This window comes from Caloenas nicobarica, chromosome 10 (assembly GCF_036013445.1).
Source record: "Caloenas nicobarica isolate bCalNic1 chromosome 10, bCalNic1.hap1, whole genome shotgun sequence".
In the NCBI taxonomy this organism is placed as follows: Eukaryota; Metazoa; Chordata; class Aves; order Columbiformes; family Columbidae; genus Caloenas; species Caloenas nicobarica.
In genome coordinates, this window is record NC_088254.1 from 1,082,992 (window position 1) to 1,103,274 (window position 20,283).

Here is a 20,283-nt window from a genome sequence, read left to right on the forward strand (position 1 = left end):
GGGCTGTGACAGAGAAGAGTTTGCAGATCTGCCCTGTCTAAAAGGGCTCTCCTGCTCCAGTATGAGTCCAGTTTTTTGTATTAATTAGATTAATTTTTGTCTGATGTCATTTTCAAGGTAGCACAAGCAAAAGCACAGGACAGATGAGTGAGTGATGGACACTGCTGCTCTCTGGTCCAAGCACTGAGCCACAGAAAACTGAGTCATTTTGCCTGCCCTCTCTCAGGACTTTTCACATTTTCCCCCATAAAAATTAGGATTTCTCCCCCTTACCAGATATGGTGGCGGAAAATAAAGTATACCGATGAAATATTTATAAAGACATGCTATGTCTCTATTCTGCAGCCCACTCTCTACAGAATCATGAGTGCAGATATTGAACATTTCCATTAAAGCAGGACAGATGAGTAAAATCCTGATGGACACTTCTGCTGTCTGACTGCACTGAGCCAGAGAAAACTGAGCCTTTTTGCCTGTCCCGCCTCAAGACTCTTCACATTTTCAATCACAGAAATGAGGCTTTCTACCCCTAAAAAAACCCCACTCACCTGATGTGGTGGTGGAAAATTAAAAAACACAGATAAAATATTTATGAAAACATGCTAATTGTCTCCTCTGCAGCCCAAGACTTTGAGGGTCATGAGCACAGATATTGAAGTTTTTCACTGAAGGTGGATTACATCTGCCATTCCTTGAGAACGTCAGAGCTGTCACAAACCAGCTCCCCCCATGTCCCCACTGCAGCAGAGCAAAGCTGGCTGCTTGGCAGCACACGGGCAAAGGTCCTGCTCCTCACCGCACACTCAGCCAGCACACATCAGAGAAAGGAAAAGCACTTAAATTGGGGTGATGCTTATGAAAAATCATGTGGCTTAGCTAAGATGACTCTGTCCTAATTTCATGTTGCTTTTTCTTTTTTTGAACAGAGCCCATATGCCCAAAACCAGCAAATGTCCAACAGCAGCTCCATCACCCAGTTCCTCCTCCTGCCATTCGCAGACACACGGGAGCTGCAGCTCTTGCACTTCTGGCTCTTCCTGGGCATCTACCTGGCTGCCCTACTGGGCAACGGCCTCATCATCACCACCATAGCCTGTGACCAGCACCTCCACACCCCCATGTACTTCTTCCTCCTCAACCTCTCCCTTCTCGACCTGGGTTCCATCTCCACCACTCTCCCCAAATCTATGGCAAATTATTTGTGGGACACCAGGTCCATCTCCTACACAGGATGTGCTGCACAGCTCTTTTCGTTTACCTTCTTGATAGAAGCAGAATATTATATACTCACCATCATGTCCTATGATCGCTACGTTGCCATTTGCAAACCCCTGCACTACGGGACTCTCCTGGGCAGCAGAGCTTGTGTCCACATGGCAGCAGCTGCCTGGACCACTGCGTTTCTCAATGCTCTGCTGCACACGGCCAATACATTTTCACTACCACTGTGCAAGGGCAATGCTGTGGACCAGTTCTTCTGTGAAATCCCCCAGATCCTCAAGCTCTCCTGCTCACACTCCTATCTCAGAGAAGTCAGGCTTCTTGTGGTTAGTGTATTAGTAGCATTTGGCTGTTTTGTGTTCATTGTGGTGTCCTATGTGCAGATCTTCAGGGCTGTGCTGAGGATCCCCTCTGAGCAGGGACGGCACAAAGCCTTTTCCACGTGCCTCCCACACCTGGCCGTGGTCTCCCTGTTTGTCAGCACTGCCATGTTTGCCAACTTGAAGCCCCCCTCCATCTCTGCCCCATCCATGGACCTGGTGATGGCAGTTCTGTACTCAGTGGTGCCTCCAGCAGTGAACCCCCTCATCTACAGCATGAGGAACCAGGAGCTCAAGGATGCCCTGTGGAAACTGATGACTGGATTTCTTCTGAAGCGATAAACTGTCTCTATCTTCTTCTACATAAGAGTTATAGTCTACCTCATTGCAGGATCATCCTGTGCGCAGTATTTTTTTTCTCTTTTGTGTTTTTTTCTTCTGATAATATTGTAATTCCATTTTTAATTCACTGCCTGCTTTTCTTTTCTCACTGAGTGTCTGTGTCAATGAGGAATCGTGCTCTCTGTGTTTAAGCAAAATAAAGGGCACTTCAGCAAATTGTTTTCTGCTGACATCCTAACTCCAAGGCCTTTTTTTCGGAGCTGCAGGGATAGTTCCTGTGTACATGGGTGTAAGGGAAAAGAGCTCTCACATGACAGCACTGCCAGGCAGCACCAGCCCTTGGTCTTCCAGAGCTGTTCTCATTTCACTCCCACACTCTCCTTCTCATGTCTTGTGTTGGTGCAAGGCCTGAGTGCTCTGGCAGCTTGGTCACCATCCTGCTGTGTGCCAGTCCTGTGAGCACAGGCAGGGACAGGCAATGGGCACTTGTCTGACAGAGCTGGCCTCAGAACAGTGTTTCCACAGTGAAAGGTGATCTCTTCAGGGCAGTGCATGATGGTTTATATCTTCTTGCAAAGTTTATCTCAAGCATATGCCTACAAAAGTGGCCCGCAGATGAAAACACCATTGTGCAGCTAAACAGTGTGTGTGTGCAGGGCTGGGCACACAGCAGTGTCCTCTCACAGCCAGGCCTCCTGCCAGAGACCTGCAGGACCAGCAGAGCAGGGTCTGGGCTGTGCCCGTGTGCACTGGACACCCCACGGAATCTGCCCCAGGGCAGTTGTCATGGACTGGCCCCTCACAACCTCCATTTCCAGCCCTGGCCTCTCACCCCAGCTCAGAGAGGTTCTTTGTCCCTCCATGGAATGACACTGAATGAGTATTTCAGCTGTCCATGTTTGCATTGTACAGATGAGATGTGAGCATGCACATCATGTACGTGAGGTGACAGGAACCCAAGTCAGCACAAACACCATCAGGTATTCCTTGCAGTTCCATTAAGGCCTGTGAGACAAACAATTTATTGAGGTCATATCATGTTGGGACTAATATCCCATAGGAAACCACCAGAATTCAGCACTTGGATGCACTTCCTTGAGCCCATGTCTATTCCTAATGATGAGGGACATCGAAGAAGAATGCAGAACATGACGACACACCATGCGGCTGAGGTGTCTCCCATCCTTTGGGAATAGGAACAGGAGGCCAGAGAGACACTGTGACTCCTGCCACTGTGTGAAAAAGGGAAAGTGTCTGACCCTGAATATCTCAATTGGTTTTAAGAGTCCACGAGGCCAACTCACATATGGAGGCCTGACAGAACCCTGATTTTTCTGTATGTAACTCCAGGGACTAATACCAGCGGCTAGATGAGATTCATCTCAGCTCCCTTGGACAGGCTCATCACAAGTGTCCCTATTTTCTACATCACCTTTGCCATCTCCATCACATGCTATTCTACACAGTCTTACAATTGCCCCTCTTTCGCTGTGGGAAATTCTGATCGTGGCTTCAAAAGTGCCAGAGTAATCACAGAGGTTCAGAGGTCCCTCAGAAAGGCAGATGTCAAACCCATCTTCTAGAATGGCAGGAAGGAGAACTGGGAGAATTACAGGCTGGTCAGCCTACGTCTGTCCCTGGGAAGGGGATGGGCCACATTCTCCTGCAGCCATCTCCAGGCAGTCAAAGGACAAGGAAGGGATTGCTGAACCCAACTGGGCAGGGGAAAGAAAGGCATGTTGTGTACATGGAGTTTTGCAAGGCCCCAGACATGGTCTCCTGTGGTGGCCTTAGAGCAGATTGGCAAGATCTGGGATGAAGATGTGGATGTTATGATGAGTGGGAAGATGGCTGGATGACCAAGCCCAAATATCATTAGTGGTACAAAGTCCTCTGTTTAGCCAGTTTCTAGCAGCATCCCTCAGTGATGAGTACTTGGGGCAACACTGTTGCATGGCTTTATTCTCCCCCTGCATCACGTCATGGAGCACATTTTCAGCTCCTTTGTGCATGACGCAAAGCTGGGCAGAGGCCTCGAACAACCTCACCTGGTGGATGCTGCCTTGAGCAGGAGAGTCAGACAAGATGATGTTCAGGGCCCTCTTCAAACCTGAGTTATTCTAGGATTCAATGCATCTTTACCTTGGAGAGGTGCTTGAAGACAGTATATGTAGCCCTTACCAGTTAAAAGAATGAATCCTGCCTGCAATTGCTAACCTAAAAGATGTAAATCCTCTCAGTTTTGGTCAGTCTGCTCCTCTAACAAAGATAAAAGTGACTTTTAAAACACCTAATCAGAACCTGCGAAGAATACTGTCCTTGCAGTGCAGACACTCTGGAGCCTACACAATTAGTTGAGTCTTGTTTTAACATCTATCTCAAGACTGTTACATAAAGTGTCCTTTAGTTGACCTTTTCACGTTTTATGCTCATTATAATACTAAAATACACATCCCTAGGATGGGAGACCCAGGCTCAGCCTGGGACCCTTCCTCAACAAGCATGTGTAGTGGTAAAATGATTATGTAACCAATATGCCAATGTGTAAACGCTTGGCTCTTTACGACTGCTGTGAGGGTCTGAATGTAGGGATAAGATTTTGTATAAAATAGCTGCTTCTTTTCTATCTGATGTGCTGGTTTCATTCCAGCATCCAGACTTGCACAACTCTGTAATAAGCAATATCTCATCTCTGGTGTTGGATTCAGTTTGCACTTTGGGTAGCGAATTCGTAATTAGCGACCAGGAAAAGGGAAAAAAAAAAAAAGAAAATAAAAGAGGCAAGGGAGGACATAGAAAAGGTGTCAACATTTCACATTCCTGTAAAGGATGCTTCTCCACTCAGGTGTAATAAACCCATGTTGTAAATTTGTTAATCAAACCAGTACATTATCTTGTGCAAACATTTATGAAACAGTACAATTGGGGAAATGTATTAGAGTTGTGTGGGTGAGGTGAGCTGCGCGTGTCTGGAGGGGTGGGGTCGCCGCCTGCGATGTGGAGGGAAAATGCTGCCTCTGTCCCGCAACCACCACAGAGCCTGAGGAGACCCCTCCCTGGCAAGCAGACGCGCAGCCGCAGAAGACATCGGGCTAAATTGTATCAACTTGGAAATCTACCTGGAGACTGGAAAGTTATAAAAGAGGGACTCTGGTAGGGTGGGGTGTGCGCCGTTGGTGGAGCTGAGACTCCCCGGCCGCCCAGCGCTGTTTTGCCTGTTTACTGCTTGCTTAATAAATTTTAATTGGATAATTAAAATTGGCACGTGATTCGCGATCCTCGTTTATAACAATTTTGGTGCCGTGACTTGGATAAAGGCTCCTTGGCTTGGATTCTGAGACTCCGGGGGGGCGCCCCATCCTTGGATGGCCCCGGAGTCGAAGATATCCTTTCTGAGACCTTTACTTCCGAACCCTAAATTTGGTAAACAGGCAAAAGAATACTGCAGTACCCCGTAATTTTTGTGCACGAAGAGCCGAACGAAGACTCCAGGGCGGGGGAGTAAGTATTTAAAGCGGTTCCGTTCGGTCGGGGTGGGTTTCCCGAAGTGCGCATGAACGAGACGCTCCCGAGAGGGGCAAAGTGAGTGCGGACCCTCTTGTAGTGCGGTTCTCATTGCCCGCGAGGGCGTGAGCCACAAACAAGGGGCACGTGTGTGTGTGTGTGAGAAGGCACTTCGGAAGATGGGGCAGAAGAAAAGCAAGCCTTCTGACTCCATGGGAGGGGGCCCCAAGAGAGGGTTGCCCGATATCCCACAGGATTCCCCCTTGGGATTAATGATTGCCCATTGGGATGAGTGGCCATTTAGGCAAGGTAAAAGTAGGGAAAAGATGGCACACTATTGTATGCAGGTGTGGGGTGGTAAACAGATAAGAAAGGATCACGTATTTTGGCCTGGTTTTTGGTCATTTGAGGATTGGATAGGTCAAGCTTTAAGCACACTCTTTACAGTGGACGAAAGGGAGATGATTCGAAGAGCAGGGATGAGAGTTTGGGATCAGCAGCACCAGCAGGGTCCAGGCACAGACATTAAGTGGCCACTACAGCGACCCAATTGGGATAACCAGAATGTCAAACACAGAGCCCATATGGCTGACTTGCGGACTATGATAGTCCAGGGCATCGAGGAATCTGTCCCCCGAGGACAGAATATTAATAAAGCATTTAGAGAACACCAAAAGAAAGATGAAACCCCTACTGAGCGGTTAGAAAGGTTACGAAAAAACCTGCAGCTTTACTCAGGGCTAGATCCTGCTTCTCAAGTAGGGCAAGCCTTGTTAAAAACGCAGTTTGTAGCAAAATCATGGATAGATCACAGAATCACAGAATCACAGAATGTTAGGGATTGGAAGGGACCTCGAAAGATCATCTAGTCCAATCCCCCTGCCAGGGCAGGAACACCTAGGTGAGGTTACACAGGAAGGTGTCCAGGCGGGTTTTGAATGTCTCCAGAGAAGGAGAATCCACAACCCCCCTGGGCAGCCTGTTCCAGTGTTCCGTCACCCTCACTGAGAAGAAGTTTCTTCTCAAATTTAAGTGGAACCTCTTGTGTTCCAGCTTGAACCCATTACCCCTTGTCTTACTGTTGGTTGTCACCGAGAAGAGCCTGGCTCCATCCTCGTGACACCCACCCTTTATATATTTATAAACATTGATGAGGTCACCCCTCAGTCTCCTCTTCTCCAAGCTAAAGAGACCCAGCTCCCTCAGCCTTTAGATATAAGAAAGAAATTGGAAAAGTTAGAAGACTGGCAAGAACGAGGGTTAGATGAATTGTTAAGGGAAGCTCAGAAGGTGTACGTGAGGAGGGAAGAAGAAACTCAGAAGAGACAAGCCAGGATTTTGGCGGCAGCTGTCCAGGAGGGGCAGGGGGGTGCACTGCCCCGCACGGGGGGATGTGGTGCCCAGGGGCGAAGGGAAAGAACACAAGAAAGACCCCAGAGGGACCAGGGTGGCAGAAGGGATTTAAGACAAGTCGAGTGCTTTTACTGTCAAAAGAAGGGGCACATGAGGAGAAATTGTAGAGAGCGTATGCGAGATGAGCAAATGTTTAAAGAAGATTAGGGGGGTCAGGGGCTCTACTTGCTGGGGACTACTAAGAAAAAAGAGCCCTTGATAAAATTAAAACTAGGTCCCCAGCGTCAAGAGATAGAGTTCCTTGTGGACTCTGGGGCAGAAAGATCCACTGTCCAAAGGGTGCCCTGAGGATGTCAACCATCCTCGGAGAAATTACAAGTAATAGGAGCAAAAGGAGAACCCTTCCAAGCTCCAATAGTAAAGGGGGTAGAAATAGAAACTCCGTCTCGATTTGGAATAGGATCCTTTTTATTAGTGCCTGAGGCAGAATACAATTTGCTTGGAAGAGATTTAATTATCAAATTAGGAATTAATTTAGAAATAAAGGAAAAAGAAATAGCGGTAAAGTTGTGTGTTTTGACCACGGAAGATGAAACTAAAATTAATCCTGAGGTTTGGTATGTTCCGGAGTCAGTGGGACGATTAGACATTGCCCCTTTTGAGGTCACTATTAGAAATCCGGAAATTCCAATTAGAGTTAAGCAATATCCTATGTCACAAAAAGGCAGAAATGGATTGCAACCGATAATTGAAAGGTTGTTGCGACAAGGCTTATTAGAACCTTGCATGTCACCCCATAACACCCCTATTCTACCCGTTAAAAAGCCAGACGGATCATACCGATTGGTACAGGACCTAGGAGAAGTAAATAAAAGAACTCTTCCCCGATTCCCTGTTGTAGCTAACCCCTATGTATTATTAAGTCAGCTGTCTCCCAACTCAAAATAGTATAGCGTGATAGATCTAAAAGATGCATTTTGGGCTTGCCCTTTAAAGGAAGAATGTAGAGATTATTTTGCTTTTTAATGGGAGAATCCTGACACCCATCATAAACAGCAACTAAGGTGGACGGTACTCCCACAGGGATTCACAGAATCACCAAACTTGTTTGGGCAGGCTTTAGAGCAAGTGTTAGAGGCTTTCGAATCAGATCCGGGGGTAATAGAAAATAGAAATAGAAATAGAAATATTGAGGAATAGGAATAGAAAAATTGAGTCCGTAAATGATTGGCTTCGGGACTGGTGCTACAGGCAGGGCTTTGGGTTCTTTGATAACGGCTGGTTTTATAAGACACCAGTCCGGTCAGTGATATGTGGGAAAGGTTTATCCCACAGGGGTAAAAAGATGCTGGGACAGGAATTAGCAGGGCTCATTTGCAGGGCTTTAAACTAGATTCGAAGGGGGATGGGGTTGTAGCTGGGCTTGCATCAGTGGGGCAGCATGCTGGAATACATGAAGACCGGGAGGCCCCTCAGGCCCCTAGGGTGAAATCGGTGTACTCGGCTCGCTCCCTGAAGTGCCTGTACACCAATGCGCGCAGCATGGGGAATAAGCAGGAGGAGTTAGAAACCTGCGTTCGGTCAGGAGATTACGATCTGGTGGCAATTACAGAGACATGGTGGGACAGCTCACATGACTGGAATGTGGTCATGGATGGCTATGCCCTTTTCAGGAAAGACAGGCCAGCCAAGCGTGGTGGTGGAGTTGCTCTTTACGTGAGAGAGCAACTACAATGTATAGAGTACTGTCCAGGTGCGGTTGAGGAGCGAGTTGAGAGTCTGTGGGTGAGAATTAAGGGGCAGGCTGGCAGGGGTGACACTGTTGTGGGAGTCTATTACAGGCCACCAGATCAGGGTGAGGAAGTTGATGAGGCCTTCTACGGGCAGCTGAGCGTGGCCTCACAGTCACAGGCTCTGGTTGTTATGGGGGATTTTAACTACCCTGATGTTTGCTGGAAGGACTACTCAGCCAGCCAGCCTCAGTCTAGGAGGTTCCTCCAGTGCATTGACGAGAACTTTCTGATGCAAATGGTGGAGGAGCCGACTAGGAGAGGTGCGCTGCTGGATCTCGTCCTCGCTAACAAGGAGGGTCTGGTCGAAGCAGTAAAGGTGGGGGGCTGCCTTGGTTGCAGTGACCATGAGATGGTGGAGTTCAGAATCTCCTGTGGTGGGAGCAGAATACCGAGCAGAATTGCAACCCTGGACTTCAGCAGGGCCGACTTTGGCCTTTTCAAACAATTGCTGGAGGAAATCCCGTGGGCAAGGCTGCTTGAAGGTAAAGGGGCGCAAGATAGTTGGTTAACTTTCAGGGACTGCTTCTACCAAGCTCAAGATCAGGGCATCCCGACGCGCAGGAAGTCAAGGAGGGGAGCCAGGAGACCTGCATGGTTAAACAGAGAACTGCTGGGCAAACTCAAGTGGAAGAGGAGGGTTTACAAATCATGGAAGGAGGGGCTGGCCACTTGGGAAGAATATAAGGCTGTTGTCAGAGGATGTAGGGAGGCAACTAGGAAAGCTAAGGCCTCCTTAGAGTTAAACCTGGCGAGAGGGGTCAAGGACAACAGGAAGAGGTTCTTCAAATACATGGCAGATAAAACTAACACCAGAGGCAATGTAGGCCCACTGATGAATGGGGTGGGTGCCCTGGTGACAGAAGATACAGAGAAGGCAGAATTACTGAATGCCTTCTTTGTCTCTGTCTACTCTGCCGGAGGCTGTCCTGAGGAGCCCCGTACCCCTGAGGCCCCAGAGGAAGGCAGGGCAATGGAGGAGTCTGCCTCAGTTGATGAGGACTGGGTTAGGGACCAGTTAAGCAATCTGGACATCCATAAATCCATGGGTCTAGATGGGATGCACCCGTGGGTGCTGAGGGAGCTGGCTGAAGTCATTGCTGGACCGCTCTCCATCATCTTTGCCAAGTCTTGGGAAACGGGAGAGGTGCCTGAGGACTGGAGGAAAGCAAATGTCACTCCGGTCTTCAAAAAGGGCAAGAAGGAGGACCCGGGCAACTATAGACCGGTCAGCCTCACCTCCATCCCCGGGAAAGTGATGGAACACCTTATCCTTGGTACCATCTTAAGACATATCAAGGATAAGAGGGTCATCAGGGACAGTCAACATGGCTTCACCAAGGGGAAGTCGTGTTTGACCAACCTCATAGCCTTTTATGAAGACGTAACGAGGTGGATTGACGATGGCAGAGCAGTGAATGTGGTCTACCTTGACTTCAGCAAAGCATTTGACACCGTCTCCCACAGCATCCTCACGGCAAAACTGAGGAAGTGTGGACTGGATGATCGGGTAGTGACGTGGACTGCAAACTGGCTGAAGGAGAGAAGCCAGAGAGTCGTGATCAATGGGGCAGAGTCTGGTTGGAGGCCTGTATCTAGTGGAGTGCCTCAAGGGTCAGTTCTGGGACCAATACTGTTCAATATATTCATCAATGACTTGGATGAGGGAATTGAGTGTACTATCAGCAAGTTTGCTGATGACACCAAGCTGGGAGGAGTGGCTGACACGCCACAGGGCTGTGCGGCCATCCAGTGAGATCTGGACAGACTAGAGAGTTGGGCGGGAAAAAATTTAATGAAATATAACAAGGGAAAATGTAGAGTCTTGCATCTGGGCAGGAACAACCCCAGGTTCCAGTATAGGTTGGGGAATGACCTATTAGAGAGCAGTGTAGGGGAAAGGGACCTGGGGGTCCTGGTGGACAGCAGGATGACCATGAGCCAGCACTGTGCCCTTGTGGCCAAGAAGGCCAATGGCATCCTGGGGTGTATTAGAAGGGAGGTGGTTAGTAGGTCCAGAGAGGTTCTCCTTCCCCTCTACTCTGCCCTGGTGAGACCTCATCTGGAATATTGTGTCCAGTTCTGGGCCCCTCAGTTCAAGAAGGACAGGGAACTGCTGGAGAGAGTCCAGCGCAGGGCCACAAAGATGATTAAGGGAGTGGAGCATCTCCCTTATGAGGAAAGGCTGAGGGAGCTGGGTCTCTTTAGCTTGGAGAAGAGGAGACTGAGGGGTGACCTCATCAATGTTTATAAATATATAAAGGGTGGGTGTCACGAGGATGGAGCCAGGCTCTTCTCGGTGACAACCAACAGTAAGACAAGGGGTAATGGGTTCAAGCTGGAACACAAGAGGTTCCACTTAAATGTGAGAAGAAACTTCTTCTCAGTGAGGGTGACGGAACACTGGAATAGGCTGCCCAGGGGGGTTGTGGATTCTCCTTCTCTGGAGACATTCAAAACCCACCTGGACGCCTTCCTGTGTAACCTCACCTAGGTGTTCCTGCCCTGGCAGGGGGATTGGACTAGATGATCTTTCGAGGTCCCTTCCAATCCCTAACATTCTGTGATTCTGTGATTCTGTGATTCTGTAACCCTAGTACAGTATGTAGATGACTTGTTGTTAGCAGGGGAAAGTCAAGAAGTGGTCTGAAATGAGAGTATTAGGTTATTGAACTTTTTGAGTCTCAAGGGATTAAACGTTTCAAAATCCAAGTTGCAATTTACAGAAGAAGAAGTAAAATATCTAGGACATTGGTTGAGCAAAGGGACAAAAAAATTAGATCCTGAGCGAGTGAAGGGTATCCTCTCGCTCCAAACACCTGAAAATAAAAGACAAGTAAGACAGTTATTAGGACTCGTAGGTTATTGCAGACACTGGATCGAGGACTATAGTAATAAAGTGAAGTTTTTGTATCAAAAGTTAGTGGGAGAAGGGCTAATGAAATGGAGCCCAGACGATGAGCAAAACTTAGAAAACTTAAAAACTGATCTGGTGAACGCCCCAGTATTAAGTCTACCTGATATCAAAAGACCTTTCTATCTATTTGTAAATACTGAAGGGGGAGCAGCATTTGGTATATTAACTCAGGACTGGGCAGGAAGGAAGAAACCTATAGGCTATCTGTCGAAACTACTAGACCCAGTTAGCAGGGGATGGCCCACTTGCTTGCAAGCTATAGTAGCCACGGCTCTCTTAGTCGAAGAAGCTAGAAAAATAACTTTGGGAGGAGAATTGAAGGTATATATGCCCCATAATATACGGGGGTCTTGCAACAAAAAGCAGACAAATGGATTACGGATGCAAGTCTACTGAAATATGAGGGCATCCTTATACGTTCCCCCAAGTTAGAACTCGAGACTACAAGTTTGCAAAACCCAGCCCAATTCCTGTATGGGGAACCGAGTGAAAACCTAACCCATAATTGTGTAAAATTAATAGAATATCAAACCAAAATTAGAGAAGATTTAGAGGAAGAAGAACTGCAGGATGGGGAAAAACTATTTGTAGATGGGTCATCCCGAGTAGTAGATGGGAAGCGAAAATCAGGATATGCTATAATAGATGGCAAGACCCTAAAAGCAAGGGCATCAGGTCCTCTTAATGTGACCTGGTCTGCTCAGGCTTGTGAACTATATGCTGTATTGCGGGCTTTACAAATACTAAAAGATAAAATAGGAACTGTCTTTACCAATTCCAAATATGCCTATGGAGAGGTTCATACGTTTGGAAAAATCTGGGAGGAACGAGGTTTAGTGAACTCCCAAGGGAAAGGACTCATACATGAAGCATTGATCAGGCAGACCTTAGAGGCTCTGAGAGGACCTAAACAAATTGCGGTAGTACACATAAGGGGTCACCAAAAGGGGATGTCGCCTCGAATAAGGGGAAACAACATAGCAGACGAAGAAGCAAAGAAAGCCGCTTTACTAGTACTAAAAGAGGCAGAACAAACGCAAATGAAAGTAAATCATACCATGAGCTTTACCATCCAAGAAAAAGAAAAACTCAAGCAATTAGGGGTCACTGAAAAGGAAGGAAAATGGTTGTTATCGGATGGAAGGGAAGTTCTCCCGAAGGGGGCTGCATGGAGAATAATGAGGGATTTTCACAGGCAAACCCACTGCGGGGTACAGGCATTAGTGGACCAATTTGGGGCTAAATATATGTGTATAGGAATATATGATATAGCTAAGAAAATTGTTGGAGAGTGCCTCACATGCCGGAAAGTGAATAAGCAACAACTTAGAGAAAGAGTACATGGAGGGCGTGAGTTAGCAAAAAGACCCTTTGAGAAAATACAGATTGATTTTACTGAGCTTCCAAAAGCTGGGAGATATAAATACCTTCTAGTTCTGGTGGACCACTTGACTCATTTTGTAGAAGCCTTCCCAGTAGCTCGAGCCACAGCAGAAACCGTGGCCAAAACACTATTAGAAAATATTATACCACGGTACGGAAACATAGCAGTAATTGACTTCGACAGGGGGCCCCATTTCACTTTGAAAGTTATTAAGGAGATTCTAGGTCCCTTAGGAACTAAGTGGGAATATCACACACCATGGCATCCTCAAAGCTCAGGGAGGGTAGAAAGAATGAATGGTGAAATTAAGAGACAGTTAACCAAATTAATAATCGAAACAAAAATTAGTTGGGTAAAATGTCTACCTTTGGCCCTATTAAATGTGAGAACACAACCCAGAACAGACATTGGAATTTCCCCTTTTGAGATGTTATATGGAATGCAGTATGACCTAGAAACACCTATCGAACACCCGAAGGTAGAGGAAAAAGTATTGCAGGAATATATTGTGGAACTTATGAAGAGAAGGTGGGAATTAATACAAAAAGGACTGATAGTACAAAGACTGCCTCTAGACATTGCAACACATAAAATTAAACCGGGAGATAAAGTATTAATTAAAACTTGGGAAGAATCTTCTCTAACCCCCCGCTGGGAGGGGCCTTTTCTTGTCTTGCTTACCACAGATACTGCAGTCTGGACCGCTGAAAGGGAGTGGACTCACACTGATCGAATTAAAGGACCAATTCAGAATCCTCACTGGGAGGCGACCAAGAATCCGGACAATCTGAAAATTACCTTTTGGAGGAAAACGGATGAGTGAAATTATCTTTTGTAACAACCTAAGCTCTATTTGTTATCCTTTTATTTATATAAGTGTAGAAATTGTAAAGAAAAGTGGTGGGTCCATTGTCTCTATGGGAGTCCTAGCGGTATTTGTCATAAGTGTTACAATAATGGGAGGAAACTAACTAACTGAGCACTTCGAGTGGGGGGGGGTAGCAACTAGAAAACTGATAAAGGATTCTGAAGAGTGGTGGGATAATTTTACAAAAAAAAAAAAAAAAAAAAAAGAGGTGTAAATCCTGGAAAGTATAGTTTCCAAACAGACGAACTTTGTCTGCTAAAAGCTAAGACCGTCCAGGTACTTTGCTGAAAAGCAGTAGCTAGAGTGAGGTGTGGAGCTTGGGAAGTTGGGAAGTGAAAGATAAAAAAATAAGGGTGTGTGTAAGTCAAGGCTGATTAAAATAAAGGAGGTTCCCCTGAAGAATACGACTGCTGCCAAGAAGATGGTACACCTCGCTGCTCTAGGCAACAGAGTAGGCAGGGAAAAAGGCAGAGGCGTACTACTGTGGGGACTGGGGTTAATGAACCACCTCCAGGAAGGGCTCATGAGACTCCTTGACTTACAACTCCCAAAACAAACCATCTCAAAACTTCCCCGGAACCTCCTAGCCCTCTCTAAAAACAAATGTAAAATTCTAAGAGATTGTCAGAACGCCTGGAATGCTAATGGCAATAGAAAAGTCACACCACTCTTCTCAACCCTAAATCTAAGCATTTGGATAATAGGTCTATTACAAGTGATATCAGGGTCAGCCCAAGGAAGAGAAAACCCCCACCAACCTTATAAATGGAGCTTAATTAGGTGGAAGACCAACAAATTATTGCCCAGAAAACTGTAGTGGGAAGCTCCAGCTTTAAGACGACTCTTTGCCAACTGGTACCCATAAAACCATGTCTAGACTTTAAGAGCTTTTACTCTTGCCCTAGCTCTAACCCTGGGAAAGGGTACCGTAACCATCCCAACTCATATTATTGTGCCTATTGGGGATGCGAGACGGTAGCATCAGATTGGCCCCCAGGGGGAGGAAGAGACAAATTCCTGTCTGTGGGGTGGGGACCCTATGGATGTATTCCTCCTAAGCGAGACTCCAATGGTGGAGCGGTATTACCTGGGAATTGTAAGCATTTATACATGAATATATCCAATCCCACAGACCCCGCCTGGCAAATAGGAAAAACTTGGGGAGTAAGGTACTGGGAACCCGGGACAGATAGGGGAGGTCTTATTTTTATAAAGAAGGAAGTAGCGAGACCCACTCCTCAAGCAATAGGTCCCAATATAGAAGTTAAAGGACTAAAAAAAGTCATACCCTTTGGAGCAAACAACTTTGACTACTAGCAATTTCTTGATCACGACTAGTACCTTACTGCCCATGAGAGAAATAGTGAATGAAAATCCCCTATGGACAGTCATGCAAGCAGCTTATAGCACGTTAAATGAAACTAATCCTAATGTAACTACTAATTGTTGGCTGTGTTATGATACCAAACCTCCTTTTTATGAAGCCATAGGGGTTAACAGCACCTATAACATAAGTAGTGATTCTTCCTCCCACTGTCAGTGGGATGATAAGGGAATAACCATGCAACATGTCACCGGAGTAGGAGCTTGTATAGGTAAAGTACCGAAATCTAAGCAATTGCTCTGTAGTACTATCCAACTGGAAATAAACAGAACCGAAACATGGGTTATTTCCCCAGGTGGGGCTAGATGGATATGTTCTGAAATGGGACTCACCCCGTGTATATCTCTAAGTATGTTCAATGACTCACGGGAGTATTGTATACTAGTTACCATTATCCTGAGAATATTGTATCATCAGGAAAGTGTACTGTATGATCATTAGGATACTGGACATTACCTCATAAAAAGAGAACCAATCACAGCTATCACAATAGCCACGTTGTTAGGAATAGGGGCAGTAGGAGCAAGTACAGGGATAACCTCTCTTACTCAACAAAAACAGGTTTTCAATTCTTTAAGAGCCGCCATCGATGAAGACTTAGAAAGAATTGAGAAATCAATAACTGCGTTAGAGAAATCTTTAACTTCATTATCGGAGGTAGTATTACAAAATAGAAGAGGAATGGATCTCCTCTTCTTACAACAAGGAGGACTGTGTGCAGCTCTAGAGGAAGAGTGTTGCTTTTACGGAGATCACACAGGAGTAGTAAGAGATACTATGACCAAATTACGGGAGGGTTTAGAAAAACAAAAGAAAGAGAGGGAAGAAAAGCAGAGCTGGTACAAATCCTGGTTCACCCAATCCCCCTGGTTAACTACTTTGTTATCTACTATAGCAGGACCTTTAATAATATTAGCGTTAATTCTGACCTTCGGGCCCTGTATATTAAATAGAGTTATCAAACTAGTAAAAAACCAATTAGAAGCCACTCACTTAATGTTATTGAAAAAAACCAGTATGAGCAGATAGAAGAAGACAGAGTTGTTGAACACGAAACTTCCATCCTTTCTCTAGCCCGAGAAACTATTATCCGGTTTGATCAACAAAACGATAAAAATAAAAAGGGGGGATTGTAATAAACCCATGTTGTAAATTTGTTAATCAAACTGGTATGTTATCTTGTGCAAACAGTTATGAAACAGTACAACTGGGGAAATGTATTGGAGTTGTGCGGGTGAGGTGAGCTGCGCGTGTCCGGAGGGGTGGGGTCGCCGCCTGCGGTGTGGAGGGAAAATGTTGCCTCCGTCCTGTGACCACCGGAGAGCCTGAGGAGACCCCCCCCGGCAACCAGACGCGCAGCCGCAGAAGACGTCGGGCCAAGCTGTATCAACTTAAAATCTACCTGGAGACAAAAAAACTATAAAAGAGGGACTCTGGTGGGGGTGGGTTGCGTGCCGTTGGTGGAGCTGAGACTCCCCGGCCGCCCAGCGCTGTTTTGCCTGTTTAGTGCTTGCTTAATAAATTCTAATTGGATAATGAAGATCGTCATACGGTTTCGCTTATAACAGCCATGAATAAAACACAGAGTGGCACAGAGCTGATGTCAGACATCTGCTCTGGTTGTGGCTGGGATGGAGTTCTCTTCCCAGCAGCCCATGTGGTGCCGAGTGTTGGGTTTGTGAGCAAAGCAGCGTTGCAGCTGCGAGCGCTGGTTGTGTTCGATGCTGTGGGCAGGAGTGCGGACCCAGCGTGTGGTGCCCGGGGCCGGGTGCTGAGGTGGGCTGTCCCTTGGGCAGGGACAGGCTGGAAGGCTCGTGGAAAAGGGACATATTTTAAGGAGCAGAAACACAACCTCCTCACGTTTTCCTCAGCATTCGCTCCAAACTGAGAATCAGTGGCAACCAGGAGGATCCTCTTTGTCTGAATCCAAGCAGCAAGAAAGAGACACTAACGAGAGATGCCCCTTTGCGCAGACCGGGCTGAACTTTGCTCAGCTCTAGGGGGATGTAAGCAAACGACTTGCAGAGGGGCTGCACGGCTGCTCCAGCCCCGCAGTGACAGCAGGGCCACTCTGGTCCCTTCAGGGGGATTCGCTCTGGGGACAGAGGAGCGAGGGCGACACGGGCAGGAGCAGCCCGGGGCGAGGGAAGAGCCCGAGCCGCTGCGGCTCTGGGGCCATTTCTAGTCAGGCCGCGCAGCAGACACCCCCGTTGCTATGGCAGCGGGGGCTCTCCAAGGCCTGCCCCGCGCGGCGCAGCCCCTGTCGCTATGGGAACGGGTCCTTCCCCGAGGGCGGCGCGCTCCATGCGGGCGGCGGGCTGGCTGAGCGCCGCGCTGTGCGGCGGCGGGGCCGGGCGGGAGTTCGGCACGGCCGGGGGGTGACGGGCCGAGCAGCCCCGGTTCCCCCGGGTGGGCAGTTCCACTTAAATTTGAGAAGAAACTTCTTCTCAGTGAGGGTGACAGAACAGGCTGCCCAGGGGGGTTGTGGAGTCTCTTTCTCTGCAGACATTCAAACCCGCCTGGACACCTTCCTGTGTAACCTCATCTGGGTGTTCCTGCTCCGGCACAGGGATTGGACTTGATGAGCTCTCGAGGTCCCTTCCAGTCCCAGACATTCTGTGATTCTGTGATTCTGTGAAGGTGCAGGAGACCCACGGCAGCGGGAGCAGGTGCTGGGGCGGGAGAAGGAGCAGCGGGCGGCTCGGCTGCTGTGGCAGCGGCAGGACGTGAGGCAGGAGCGGGCAGAGCTGCTGGTGCAGCACCAGCAGCGCCTGAGTGCGCTGGAGCAGCAGCACCAGCTGGAGCGTCTGCGGGAGCTGCAGAGGTGAGAGCGGCACCAGTGGCGCACACGTGGGGCCGGTACCCCGGGTCTGGGCAAAGGAACCAGGGAATGGTTTGGGGAGGCGGTGAAAGGAGAAAATCAGAGTCCAGAAGCACTGGGTTGTGGGCAGCTGGGTGGCTCGTGGAGTGGGGGTTCGCTTTGTAGGTTGACACAAGGATCTGGCTGGAGACATCATGTCAGAGTGGAGGCGCTGTGTTTTGAAAGGAGTGGTACCCCATGTTTTCTCTACCCCAAATCCCTTTTGTTCGGGTGAACGAGTCACTGACATGTTTTGGGTCAATGAGAAATCTGGTTTTGGAGAAGCCCATAACCCCCAGATGTGTCCGTCCCAGATGTGTCCGTCCCAGATGTGTCCGTCCCAGATGTTGATGCCAGTCAGTGGGATGCCCTATGACAGCCCACCATGGTGGCCCAGCTCCTGGGACCTGGTTCCACATACAGTCACACGTGTGCGCACACACACATACATGTATACACACACACCTACATACACGCACACGCATGTGCGCACATACCTGTGCAGATATTCTCATAGAATCCCAGGATGGAGGGGCAAGGATCACCTGGTCCAACCTTTCGTGGCACAAGCCCGGTCTAGATGAGCTGGCCCAGCGCCCCGTCCAGCTGAACCTTTAAAGTCTCCAATTTTGGGGAATTCACCACATCACTGGGGAGATTATTCCAATGGCTGGTGGCTCTCCTGGTGAAAAATTTCCTTCTTGTGTCCAGTCAGGATCTCCCCAGGAGTAGCTTGTACCCATCAGCCCTTGTCTTTTCCCTGGGACTCCTTGTACAAAGGGCATGTCCATCTTTGTAGCCACCCTGGAAACACTGGAACATGGTGCTGAGCTCTCCCTGAGCCGCCTTTTCTCCAGGCTGAACAAGCCCGGTTCTCTCAGCCTTTGCTCATATGGCAGCTGCCCAGTCCTTTGATCATCTGTGTGGCCCTTCTCTCGACCCTCTTCAGCCTGTCCACATCTGGCTTGGCTGAAAGGGACTTCATTTTCTTCATGCAGTTATATAATTATTACTGCGGTAATCTGAGGGTATGAGGGAAAGAATGATTTGGGGAGGACAGGACACTTTTTATAGCCGTCACGTGTTTTGCAACACAGTGTTCGTTGGTCCCTGCCAAGACGATCACAGAGGTGGTGGCTGGGGTTCTGTGATGGAAATGCTTTTGTTCTGGTATTGAAGCCCAAATTGCCTCTAACAGTCTTAGAGCAGTGAATCTGGAAGTGTTGGTTTGCCTCAGCAGGCAAAGCCTCTGCTCCCCAGCGGAGCTCTGTGACCGCTGTGTCACTTGTCAACACCGTCACTGAGTGCAAGGGCAGTGTAAAAACCAGGTGCTTTGGAAAGCTCCTCCGCTCTCTGCTGACGTTCCAAATCTGTCTCACGTGCACCCTGAAAATACATGTTGATGCAGGAAAGCAGATCTCAGGAAGGTCTGGCCCTGCAGGCTGGATGTCCCCAGCCCTGGATCAGCCACGTGATGCAATAGCACAGCCTCCCGATGTCATAGTGCGTTTCCATGACACTCCCAGGCTGTCCCCAGGGTCCCCTGGCCGCTGACACCACAACCTCTCTTGCCAGATCTCTGGCTACCCTCACTGCTCGCCACGCTCTGTGCCGCAGAGACAAAGCAGATGCAGACATTGTCGTCCTCATCCCTTTTGACGGCCACGGCTGAGACAGGTGAAGTCCTGAGACTCTTCTTTCCCTGCCCTAGTTCAGCATCAGGGATGAGCTCCATTGCGCCTGAGGGGATTTGCATCCCCAGGCCTTGAACAAATCCAGTGATGAGGAATCCACAGCTGCTCTGGGCAACCTGTTCCAGGGTCTCACCCACCTAATAGTGAAAAATGTTCTTTATCGAGAGCATTGGTATTCTCTGGTGAGACAGGACTCGCATGGTACAGGACCAAGATGTCACCAGTGAGTGACTGAGATGGCTCAGAGAACCCCTGTCAAAGATATTAGCAAAAGTGGTTTTAATATGATGTTGTAAAAGCGCGACATGCCATCGAACTTGGTTAAAGTTCACTATTACTGTTCGGCACAATCATTTGAACAGTGATTGAAAACTCCTAAGGCACAGATCAAAGTAGCAAGATGCTCTTCTGCTCTTTCCTCAGGCTTTATCAGCATCTCGCAGCATGGACAGAGCCCGGGTGGGGACTTGGAGACCTCATGGCCCATGGGGCCCCATCATGGCCCAGTTCACCAGCCCTGGACCCAAATACTCAGTCCAAGGAACAATAGGTAAAACAAGGATCAGAGTGGTGCGTTGAGCTCACCCATGGTAAAATCAGCTACAAACCTGTTTCCCTTTTTCCCCCTTCTCACAGAAGCCCCCTG

General features: G+C 48.1%; 1 protein-coding gene across 1 annotated transcript; it reads left to right on the forward strand.

Moving 5' to 3' along the window:
- The first annotated feature begins 950 nt into the window (after nucleotides 1-950).
- On the forward strand, nucleotides 951-1,883 carry LOC135992301 (olfactory receptor 14J1-like). The gene has a single exon (XM_065641348.1). It carries the CDS (start codon nucleotides 951-953, stop codon nucleotides 1,881-1,883), a length of 933 nt encoding a protein of 310 aa, XP_065497420.1.
- The last annotated feature ends 18,400 nt before the right edge of the window (nucleotides 1,884-20,283 follow it).

Coding starts and splice junctions, on each gene's coding strand:
- LOC135992301 (XM_065641348.1), top strand. CDS start 951: ATGTCCAACAGCAGCTCCATCACCCAGTTCCTCCTCCTGCCATTCGCA.